Source organism: Saccostrea cucullata, unplaced genomic scaffold (assembly GCF_032062105.1).
Source record: "Saccostrea cucullata isolate Sc308-1 unplaced genomic scaffold, CSIRO_AGI_Scuc_v1 ctg3832, whole genome shotgun sequence".
In the NCBI taxonomy this organism is placed as follows: domain Eukaryota; kingdom Metazoa; phylum Mollusca; class Bivalvia; order Ostreida; family Ostreidae; genus Saccostrea; species Saccostrea cuccullata.
Window position 1 is genome coordinate 36,884 of NW_026931872.1, and position 12,393 is coordinate 49,276.

General features: G+C 31.7%; 1 protein-coding gene and 1 long non-coding RNA gene across 2 annotated transcripts; both read right to left on the minus strand.

The window, feature by feature from the left end:
• Window positions 1–2,415: 2,415 nt before the first annotated feature.
• On the minus strand, window positions 2,416–3,510 carry LOC134233826 (uncharacterized; the record flags this gene model as incomplete). The annotated part of the gene is made up of 3 exons (XM_062715877.1): window positions 2,416–2,624; window positions 2,935–2,972; window positions 3,272–3,510. Coding segments are annotated over 3 exons (486 nt in total), but the record flags the coding sequence as incomplete, so codon positions are not given.
• Window positions 3,511–3,795: 285 nt separating this feature from the next.
• LOC134233825 (uncharacterized) lies at window positions 3,796–6,593 on the minus strand. Its single transcript, XR_009985075.1, has 2 exons — window positions 3,991–6,593; window positions 3,796–3,949 (listed from the first exon to the last, which is right to left on the minus strand). It is a non-coding gene; the product is annotated as an uncharacterized LOC134233825 (long non-coding RNA).
• Between the last annotated feature and the right edge of the window lie 5,800 nt (window positions 6,594–12,393).

Below are 12,393 nucleotides of genomic sequence, written 5' to 3' on the forward strand. Positions count from 1 at the left end.
CAATAGATATAATGAACACATTACTTTGAAAACATCAGAACTAGGTTAAGATGCTTCAAGGATTGACTGCTCACACTTACATGAGTCCTATGAAGAGTATGCATAAAATACATAAAGATAATAATCATTAGACCCAGAAAACCTAAAAAAAAAGATGGTTCAAGTTTCCACTGCTCACATTTACTCGAGTTCTAACTTGAGTCCAATGAAGAGTATACAGTAAATGAATTATTTAAGTGAAATAGCAAACAGTCTATTTGCATTCAATAGTTTTCGATTTGTGTTTAAAAATAAAAATCTTCTAAGAAAAAAAAAGGAAAGGAAAAAAGAATTTCTTTTAAAATCGTGCAAAATTTATTACTAGACATAAAAGTGTTTTCTGAGAAATATTTAAGAATTTCACAAGAACGTTGTATCTTTTAGTTTTTCCTGATGATGAGCACTAGAGAGTTTTTCTAGAACAGTTGAAGTAGCAGCTTAAATAAACTTAAAGTGAAAAATGGTACATATACAGTAATAAATATCTTTAATATTTGAGAAGTGTTCGTGTAACGTAATGTAAACAGAATTAAAAAAATTAAATGTGAAATACATGCTTTTATTTAACCTTAGTTTTCTATTTGTGTTTAAAAAAGGACACTTCAAAAAAAAATAAGAATTTTAAGTTTGGCGCATATCAATTCAAAAACACACAAAAGGACTGTTTCTGGAAAAAACTCAAGTTATGTCGATTGTTGGATTATCACGTGTCCTTAAAATAAATAAGAAATGAAACAAAAAAATATATAAAGACCATAGATTGTATTCAAAGATAAATCAATAAATAAATATTTATAATGTCTCAAAAGTACTATCTATGTTTTATTTTATTTCATATATTTTAGTCAAAATGGAATGTCATTTAAATTTGTGACGATTATAGTTATTTTACCATAATAAAATTATATATTCCCACGATGCATGCACTTCATGATACATGTTCTAGAAATTGTAAAGGAAAAGTCCTCTAGCTAGTCATGGCACGAGCCAATACAGAAGCATTACCCTGTCCTTTGGAGTATGACTCTAATGTAGTTGAGTTTATTTCAATCATGGGAATACTGCTGCTAACAGCTGTGTATAGTAAAACACGCTTATTACGGACTTGACGTTGTTATAAACGCTATTAGTTATATCGGTAAAGTAAATAGTATATTTTAAACCCCACAGGGAACGAATTCAATAATTCAATTCATAAGTGTCAATTCATTATAAGCGTGTTCATTAGAGCATATTTTACTGTATTCTGTATGTATAATGGTACGCAGAAACAGGAAACAAAATGAAAAATGGCATAGGTTTAAGTGCTTCCATATTTGAAACAATTTGATAAAAACTTTGGAACTGTACAATTCAACAATACATATAGGATGCTTAATTTTTAAACACTTTGACTTTGTAAAAACGAACAGGGTTTAAAAAGGAAGAGCAATGTTTGTCTAATTGCTTCTAACTGTACCCTAAAAATGTCAGATAAGAATATAGAGAAATTTTGTTAGATTATAAGTATAGGAATTTAAATAAATTCTGTTTAATTCTTTTTATACAGCTGTTTATTTTCGCTTTATTTCTATTTCTTTAATACATTTAAGGCTTTATCATTACAAAATAATGATCCTCCTTATTAATTTTTTGTTTGGCCAAATTTTTGACAAGTTAATGGGGTATATATTTTTGAAGGGTTTTTTTTCTACCTTCATTTTATTATTTGTTAAAATACTAATGCACATAATATTCCACTGCACGATGTGGAAAAGGGGCATTTTAGAAATTGGCACATACATGAAAGAGCGGAGGCGCTTTTTATAGGCATTCGGTAGAAATCTTGGCGTAATTGAAAAGTGAAAAAAATTATCGACATGTCACATGAAAATTTAACATCTTTTTTTATTCATCGGGTTCCTGTGCAACAGGAAAAGAAAATATTTTCCCGAAGTCGAGCCTTGATTTCCTTAAAAATAAATTGAAAATTGGCCAGGTCAGACATTTGGTACAAAATGGTACATTTTTAAACACGTTTTTCTAAAATATTGCTATCTCTGGGTCTTCTCTACATGATTTTGAAACGTGATAATAGTGTGTTTTTTATTCAAATAAAGGAATACTTTATTTTTAAAAAAATGGAGAGAAGACCCAGAGACCACGAAAAACAGAATTTTACCCCCAAAAATCCAAATGTGTGAATGTGGCGCTTATTTATCCTTTTAAAATCACTTGTGTATGGTAAACGGTGATATGTCGGGATACCTATTCACTGCACTGGAATCAAATAGTTTTTGGTTCGAGCTTGGCTTGGTTTTTTTTATGCAAACAACCATTTTTTGTCAGTTTCGTTTTATGTACTGATGTATTCAAATTTTGAATTTGATAAATTTTCATTTCTAAGACACTGACCCTTAAAGTAGGCAAGGTTAGAGAGGGAAAACAGCGTCTTACGCCGGTTGAACCAAGATTGACCCTGCAAAGGGGAATAACATTTTGTAAATGTGAAAGTCGTCTGTTCATGTCTGTTCTATTTCGCCGGTCATGGATATAAACAAAAAAGTGAGCAAATATTAATAAAAGATCCACACATCCAAGCTTCTCTAAGGATAAGAAGAAGTTCATTCATACTGGAAGAGGTTCAATGTCTGATTTCGACATGGGAGAATTCTTTGTTTTAGATATACATGTATTACTATTTTCAATAATAATGTTTTCTGTTGTGTGGCTTACCAATGGAAAAGTTTTTTTTTCCATCTAAAGAGCATAATAAGGAATAATTACAATTAATGATTAATGGTTTATAAATTCCTAAAGAAACGTTACTTGTAACGTAGTCGAAGTAGAGAGAGAGCAAAATAGAAAGAAAGAGTTTTATTAAGTTGCTTAAAAACTTTTTATATTTACATGTACTTTCAGTATCGTAAACTTTCACTTGCTTAATATTTTGACTTCAAAGTCATCCGAGAAAAATTACATTAACTAATAAGAAAACCAAAAATATTCCTATATTCACTTCATTGTAAGAGCACTTTAACTTATTTCTATTTTTTGAGAGATACATGTACATGTGTGTAACTTTTTTACTTAAAATGCTCTTTACATAATCAAAAGTGTATTTAAGTCAAATAATCAAAATTGTGCCTCAAAACATCGATCAATAATTCTACTCATATAAAATCATTTGTATCAAATTATGAGCAATTAATTGACAAGTACATTATAAATGTATAGTACAAGTGCTGATCACCAGTAATTAAATCTAAAATTAAGTTTTAGAATCTTCTTACCAGTGGTAACAATTTTACAACCTGTGGAAACATCACACGTTTCGTTGTCACAGTCACATATCCCTTGACACAAGTCTCCATAGAAAGGATATGGACATGATTGACTACAATTTACTCCACTGTATCCTGGTAAACAGTCTAGATAATAATAATATATGTGAATAAGATTAAAACATGTTTTATGATTCAATCTAAGAAATATTTATTTTGGTTTTTACAGAAAAAAATATATCGTTTTAGAGGCGCCAAGAGATTGTGTTGATCATTAATCATTACAAATCATATCAAAACACTTTTCAGAATAAAAATCAAAATACTATGTTATCTGATTGTAGCAATCATTTCACTTGACAGGGCTCTATTAATTAAATGTTTTATCCCACTTATGTGCTCTTAAATACTGAAACTGATGAACAATTCGGTTCATGTGAACCTGAAGCACATTTGCAGCTCTGTTCTGCAGCATGTTAAATAATAAAGAGGGTTTGTGTTTGTATAGAGCATTTATTACAAATGCCAAATGAGATTACAGATTTTACAATATCAGAATGCAGCAGAAGGTGGGGCCCAAAAACATCCCACACCTTATACAAAAGAAAACTAGTACATATATTTTCTACAAAATTAACAATAAGTACCTTAAACAAAAGAAACTAGTACATCTATTTTCTACAATAACAAAAGTCATGCAATAACAATAGGCACCTTATATAAAAGAAACTAGTACATGTATTTTCTACAATAACAATAATTATGGAGGATTGAAGGGGTGGTGGTGGGTAAAATTTGTAAACCACATTTTGGAGCCGAAATTTTATTCTGATAAGGATAAGGCTAATAGCCGTTACTAGAGGACGCATAAGTATAAAACCCGGAAAACCCTTCGGGACCCATGATTTCAAACAAATTGGTAATTAATAAAAATATGCAATTTATTACGTATTTAGATCACATAAATTCCTTTATATACATAAATACACTTATGTGCTCTTAAATACTGAAACTGATGAACAATTCGGTTCATGTGAACCTGAAGCACATTTGCAGCTCTGTTCTGCAGCATGTTAAATAATAAAGAGGGTGTGTGTGTGTATAGAGCATTTATTACAAATGCCAAATGAGATTACAGATTTTACAATATCAGAATGCAGCAGAAGGTGGGGCCCAAAAACATCCCACAAGAGGGACAATGAACGTACAGAGAAGGGTCCCTCGCCCCACCCAAAAATGTGCTTCAATTACGTAATGTATACAGCTTGATAACGATGTAAACACTAACAAAACTATTCACAACATAGATCAATGGAATTCTAAGGATGGATAATAAAAATATTAACTAAGATAAAATAAATACATAATCGAAAGTCATTAACGTACCAACCAGGAATAGAATTATTGCATATCTTGACAAAAACATGGAAATAATTCAAAGAGATATAAACTATTTATACAATCCTCGATATGATACCGAACAACGAATATATTCAGTGCCGCCTAAGACAGTCACCGAATACTTCGTGTACATGTATGTAAGTTTATAAAGTGAAGACAGATAAATTCATACACAACTCGAAAGTCATTAACGTACGTACCAGGAATAGAATTATTGCATATCTTGACAAAAGCATTTAAATAATTCAAAATGATATGAAATATTAATACAATCCTCGATATGATACTCAACAACGAATATATATTCAGTGCCGCCTCAGACAGTCACCGAATACTTCATGTACCTGTATGCAAGTGTATATTAGTATAAAGTGAAGGCAGATAAATTCATACACAACTCGAGAAAGTCATTAACGTACGTAGCAGGAATAGAATAGTTGCATATCTTGACAAAAGCATTTAAATAATTCAAAATGATATGAAATATTAATACAATTCTCGATATGATACTCAACAACGAATGTATTCAGTGCCGCCTCAGACAGTCACCGAATACTTTGTGTACCTGTATGTAAGTGTAGTATAAAGTGAAGGTAGATAAACTATGCAATGTTAAGCTTTCTCATGCATTATTATGATATTTAAAGCATGAAATTGACGCTTTTATGAGGTTATAGTATTAACAATTAAATTTTAAAAAAAGATGCAGAAAAATAGAGGATACCGCCTCAGACAGAATCCTCTATCTAGGTATTTAATACATTCAAATAATACAGAATAAGGGATACTTTCTCAACCATTTATCCTTTACAATCGGACTTTCTACCACCCTAAATGAAAACATATATGTACTAATAGGCGGGAAAATAGGAACCTTAATGTTCTCTGGAATGACACCAGTTGCAACCATCCCATATCTCATTTTGTGAGTCTTAAAAACACTAAAAAATGTGCCAGGGTGTTGCTGTAGCAAAAAGGGGTCCTTTGCAGCTAATTTCACCTACTGCAATTGGGCTGGAATTTTATTTCTAGATAGACTTTTATTTTACCTAAATTGTATTGAAAGTTGATTCATTGTAAGACTCCTTTAAACTCCCTTGTTGTCGTGCCTGAAAAGGTATATTTCCTCAAAGCAGCAAATATGGGTTTGAGTCTGAATGAACCGCGATTTCCCTTCCTCTCAGCAAAGATAAATTACAAAAAGGAACATAACCCTGTAGCAACATGTCCGTTACTAAGAATTGGCTATCTATGGTATTGTCACTATTTTTTTTTTTATTTCGAATATTAAAAGTAATAGGCTGCACGCATCAACTGACCTAGCAAACTTTTTTGCTCCACTTAACATTTTACTGATTAACAAACGATTCAAGAAATCGGGGGTGTTTCGCATTTAAAAATAGTATATCCATGCTGCCAAGTGATATAGAGCTAGCTGATTTTCCTAAACTGAATAGGTACAGGTAAGACATAAGACATATAATCCTGTCCCAAGGAGATCACTTTAATGCACTTGGTCTATTGATCACCCTGAATGAAACCCTTAAAACAATTTAGAGCATGCCCGTACACTTACTTTGCAATAAGAGCTAAAGCGGAATCTAAAAAGAAATACGGGCTATGTTTGGAGAGTTGAAAAATATAGATTTGTAATCTTAAATATCCACAAGCACTCTTTACCCAAAATATTGTAAAGAACCAACAATAATCTTCTTTAAAAAAAAATGAATTTTCTGGTGTTTGTTAAGTTTACAATATGCAATAAACAGCTGTACTATCAGATTGGAATATGACAAATGAATTCTTTAAATAAGTCCCATAATTCAACAGCCAAAACAATTGGGAATAATTCATGAGGGTAATATTGCCTTCTTTTTTTTCTTTTTTTTTTTGCAAGATCCATATAATTTCCTATATTCTTTTTTTTTTATTATTATTATTTTTAACAAACAATAACCATTACCCAAGAATCAGCTGTGGAGATGCATGTGTTTTGATGTAACCTTTATACATGGTATATGTTCAAATAACCACCGTATTAAGATACAAACTGTTTGTTTAAATTTCTTTGCAAATGTAGCTTTATTTTTCTCCAATTTCTCAGGTAGCAACATATTGGATTTTCCATTACCACTTGTCAAATTCAATTTAAGAAATACTAGCTTTGTAGATGCCCACGAAGTCTTTTAATCCAACACAAGTAATTCAGAGAAAATGTCCATTGACTTTACCAATCCATTATAAGACCAAAGAAAGATCTTCAAAAGTTAGCAAAAGAACTGGACAACCCAAGTGAAAACCTTATCATATAATACGAGACTTTCTCAGTGAAAGCCCAGTAGTTCATGATCCTCTTTGTGACTGGGTATACACACCAAGCTGAGATACTCAGATGGTATAAAAGATCTTGCACCCTGATGTTGTAAATCAAATCCATGCTTAATTCTGAAACCGAATGTCATTAATAATGACATAATTGCTTAGGAATAAATATTTAAGGACATTTGGGATAATAGGGGTTAAAAAAAAAAAACAAAACAAAACATAACTACATTACTTAAGGAATAATGTCAATTATCTGGGCTTTGCAAATTGTTCCCACACTCTAAACAAATGCATTGGAATATGCAGTTTTCAAGCTTGCATAGCCCTTCCCTATTATATGGCTAGCAAATTTCTATGGAGATTTGCTTCTTTCTCTTTTTTTTTTTTTTTTTGAAAGCCTTAGTCTAAACCTTGATCAGAAGGGGGAGATGGAAAGACCTGTAGTTTCCTCTCTATATCCCTGTGTTTAAATGCCTGAAGCACAAATTACACACTAACCATTTCCGCAGACATACCCTTAAACTTGTCTATATATCCTAACTTGTTTATCAAAAGTTTGTCAAGGTTTACTTCTAGATGATGCCAAATCATGACTTGTCTCTGCATGATTTACACAAAACTGTGTTTCATTTGGGAATTTTCTAGTATAGACAGAAATCAAATGCATAGATTGCTGTTTTCCACTGAAATATAGTATTGATTGTTTGATCTGTATTTCTGGGTGCTACTGAAATGTTAGAGTTAAAATCAATGTGTACCCATTATTTTGGTGGTAGGCACAAGGCTGACAAAAGGTGGTGCTCCAAGGTCAATATATTGCTCTTCCTAAGTCTTTTGTTAAAGCATTTATGGAATCAGTGCTAAAATAAAAATTGATCCCTGAAGAAGAAATATTAAATGGTACCAGTTTTAGTCCCAGGTTTTTGTTTGTTTGTTTGTTTGTTTTTTGTTTTTTTTGTTGTTGTTTTTTTTTTTTTATAAACCATGCCAATTTCTTTGTGTTAAATCATAAACAAGTCCACCGTAATGAAATTTACAATTGAAAATGCAATGTTGGTTAATGATTAGAAGCTTTAACCAAAATATATGCTACAAGCTCTCGATTCATTCAATATAGTTATTATCATTGTGTATATATATATATATATAGGTCTGCAAATTATTGTACTCGTACACAAGCAATACATCTGCCTAACTTGACAGGGCTAAGCTAGCTATGTATATCAAACCATACAGGATATGTCAAATGAATTGCCTAAACATACATGACAAAACTAGGCTATCCCAACCTATAAGATGTAGTTATAAGCATGTCCAACCATAAGGGATATGTCAAACAAATTGTCTAACTACCACAAGACAAACCTGGTTATCCAAATAAGGCAAACATACACCTGAGGATATGTAGAACATAAGCATGTCCAACCAAGCAGGACATGTCAAGCAGAGTGTCAAACCATACAGGACAAATCTGGTTATCTTACAATACACGATAAAGATATTTGTAAGCATATTTATAATCATACTACATATGTCAAATAAAGTGTTCAACCATACTGAACAACTTCTTTATCCAACCATTCATGATCAATAAATATTAAATAAATATTAACATAACCAACCCTACAGGATATGTCAAATAATTGTCCAACCATACAGGATTAATCCTTGATATATAATTATATATACATACATTCTCTATACAAGCATATCCAAACATACAGGATATGTCAAATAAATTATCCAACCATACAGGATAAACTCAGTTACCAAAGCATAAAGGATATAAAAATTCTGTATCTAAACCTATTCATCCACATAGGTTATGCCAAATAAATTGTCCAACCATGTAAAACAAAACTTGGTTACCAAATCACACGATTAACATATAAATACCCTTATATGAGCATATTCAACCATATAGGATATCTCAAATTAACTGTCCAACTATACAGGACAAACAGGTTACCAAACTGTACCAGATATGTATATGTATATATATTAACCATATACAAGCATGTCCAACCATATAGGATATGGCAAATAATTGTCCAACCATATAGGACAAATTGGTAACCAAACCATACAGGATATATATTGAAGTACAAGCATATCCAACCATATAGGATAGCTAAAAATAATTGTCCAACCATGTAGGACATCTTGGTTACCAAACCATACAGGATATATATATACTGTATACACGCATATCCAACCATACAGGATATGTCAAATTAATTACAACCATACAGGATATAAATATACTGCGTCCAACCATATAGGACAATATGGTAACCAAACCATTCAATATATATACACTGTATACAAGCATATCCAACCATATAGGATAGCTAAAATTAATTGTCCAACCATATAGGACAAGTTGGTTACCAAACCATACAGGATATATATTGCTGTACAAGCATATCCAACCATATAGGATAGCTAAAAATAATGTGTCCAACCATATAGGACATCTTGGTTACCAAACCATACAGGATATATATATACTGTATACACGCATATCCAACCATACAGGATATGTCAAATTAATTACAACCATACAGGATATAAATATACTGCGTCCAACCATATAGGACAATATGGTAACCAAGCCATTCAATATATATACACTGTATACAAGCATATCCAACCATATAGGATAGCTAAAATTAATTGTCCAACCATATAGGACAAATTTGTTACAAAACCATACAGAAATATTTATACATATACATACCGTGCACAAGCCTATCCAACCATATAGGATATATATAGCAAAAATTGTTCAACTATATATGGACTACCTTGGTAACCAAACCATACAGGATATATATACACTGTATACAAGCATATAAAACCATACAGGATTTCTAGAATTAATTAACCAACTTTTTTTTTTTTTTTATTATTATTATTATTATGAGCATGATGTGGCTAATAAATCACTATTGGCATTTCCAAGTTCCAAAAAAAACCCAAGCAAAGCATAAATATACAATATGAATACCTTAATATGCTTCTTTATCTGTGTAATTATGCAACCAACCCAATGGCAAATAATGAAATCAAAATAAGCGACTGACTGTAATAGCTACATGATGAACAACAAAGGCAATTTACTCTAGCTACATGCATTTGCAGTGCTAAATTCTTATCTTATACTGACAATCCACAGGCCTTAGTTCTTTAATGAAACCAAAAACATTATATGCACTTGTAACCTACCCAAACTTGACCATATTACACTAAATTGTTATAAATATAAGTATTGAAGTTATACAATCTGCCTACAAGCTTTAAAGTGCTGAAACAACCGACATCCTGTTACTATTCTAATAGTTTGTGTAACCATGTGCTCATTTTTGGTGCACACCATTTTAACAGTTTACTTTATTCTCATTTTCTGATGACCAAAGTCTTTAGTAATGAAAGAAAAAAAAAAAAATCTTACATCCTAACCATGATAACCAAATTCTCTGCCTGATTTAGCGTTAAAAAGCCTGTTAATACCAACAACACCTTAAAATTGCAGGATTCATGTTCTATTAAGAACCTGTCAGGTTTACTTGGTGGTTTACTATGAAGAATTTGGTATGTTGACATTACACTGTGCACCAAATGACCCCGAATTTTTCTCAGCGAGTAAAACATTCTCAACCCAGTCGTATAACTTAATATCTAGACTACACAAATCATCAGAACCTTATTGTATATACATACTAAATCGGGTTTAATTTTATCAACTTCTGCGAGCCTACCATATCAGTGTAATGCAACCCGAATATCCTCTATACAGAACCTTCTCGCTGAGATATTCAGATAGAAATTGATATTTCACTGTTCTACACAAATCTGCAAACGAACAATAAATCAATATCTTTGAATCAAAACCCTACTCTGCATGAGTGACATAATATAAATACTCACACCTAAGTAAAATTTGTAAACCACATTTTGGAGCCGAAATTTTATTCTGATAAGGATAAGGCTAATAGCCGTTACTAGAGGACGCATAAGTATAAAACCCGGAAAACCCTTCGGGACCCATGATTTCAAACAAATTGGTAATTAATAAAAATATGCAATTTATTACGTATTTAGATCACATAAATTCCTTTATATACATAAATACACATTTGTTTTCATTGTTGCAACTTCATAAAAGGAAGCTGTTTTTCAATGCATATTCATACAGAGATTTATGTCTATTACATGCATCTGGATGACTTTTTTTCATACTAATTGTTCGGCCATTATTTACATAAGGAATTGCTGACAGATTTGTCCATTAAATGTTGATTGTGACAAGAAGCACATTATGTTTCTAATTAGCAGGCGATGTTTACTCCTCTATGTAACCTGATCCTACATCTGATGTTTTAGACGTCTGTGTATGCTTTTCTCCTATTTTGTATTGTTTAGTAGACTTTTGAATACTGTTCGTTATCTCCATACACATGTATTTCATGCTTGTAATAAGCATCTTATTTCTCGTGGATTCCAAAACACTAAATGAGTATTTTAGACCTGAAATAGATAGCCCTTTTCACAAAAATCTAAGTTACGACTAGGATGAAAATCAAGTTGACATCTCTGTTATTCTTTGTTACTGAAATAAATTCATTAATTTATTCCGTTGATATCCCCCGTAAACGAAGCTTCGAGGATATAATTTAAAGTTCTTGTCCTTTTCTCCCCTCTGTACAATGTATGTCTGTCTGCCCGAAAAAAACTTTAACCTTGCCATTGAATTTGGAATGGAATGTGCTATGGCTTTCATATTTCACAGATATATTCCTTGTAGCACGACCTTTCTTTGAGTGCCACCAAATTTGACCTTTTGGCCTTGGAATTTGACCTAATTTCACAAAATAACTACCACATTGCCCTTGGCCATAACTTTTGAACAGTTGGAGCTAGGGCGTTCATTATTCACTTGTGTATTCATTGTGTTGAAACATTTCAGTGGGTATAAATATTTTTACCCTTGACTTTAGAGTTTGCCACATCCTTTTTTTTAAATAAAAACTTTAACCTTGGTCATAACTTTTGAGCAGTTAAAACTAGGGCTTTCATATTTCACCGGTGAATCCCTGGTAACAAGACCTTCCTTAGCGCAAATCTACCAATAGTTTTGCCCATAACCTTTGGACTTTGACATGTATTTGAGAATTCGTTCCTAACCATAAACTGTCGAACAGGGGGATCAGTGTTTCACAAACATATCTTGTCTTAATTTTTTTTCATGTTAACTTCGAATGCTAGAAAGATTTATTGACGTCTGATCACAGTTCAGATACTAATTTAGGAATGAAAAAATGTCATGATCACAAGATTTTTTTGTGAAAGGGGCGACTGGTAA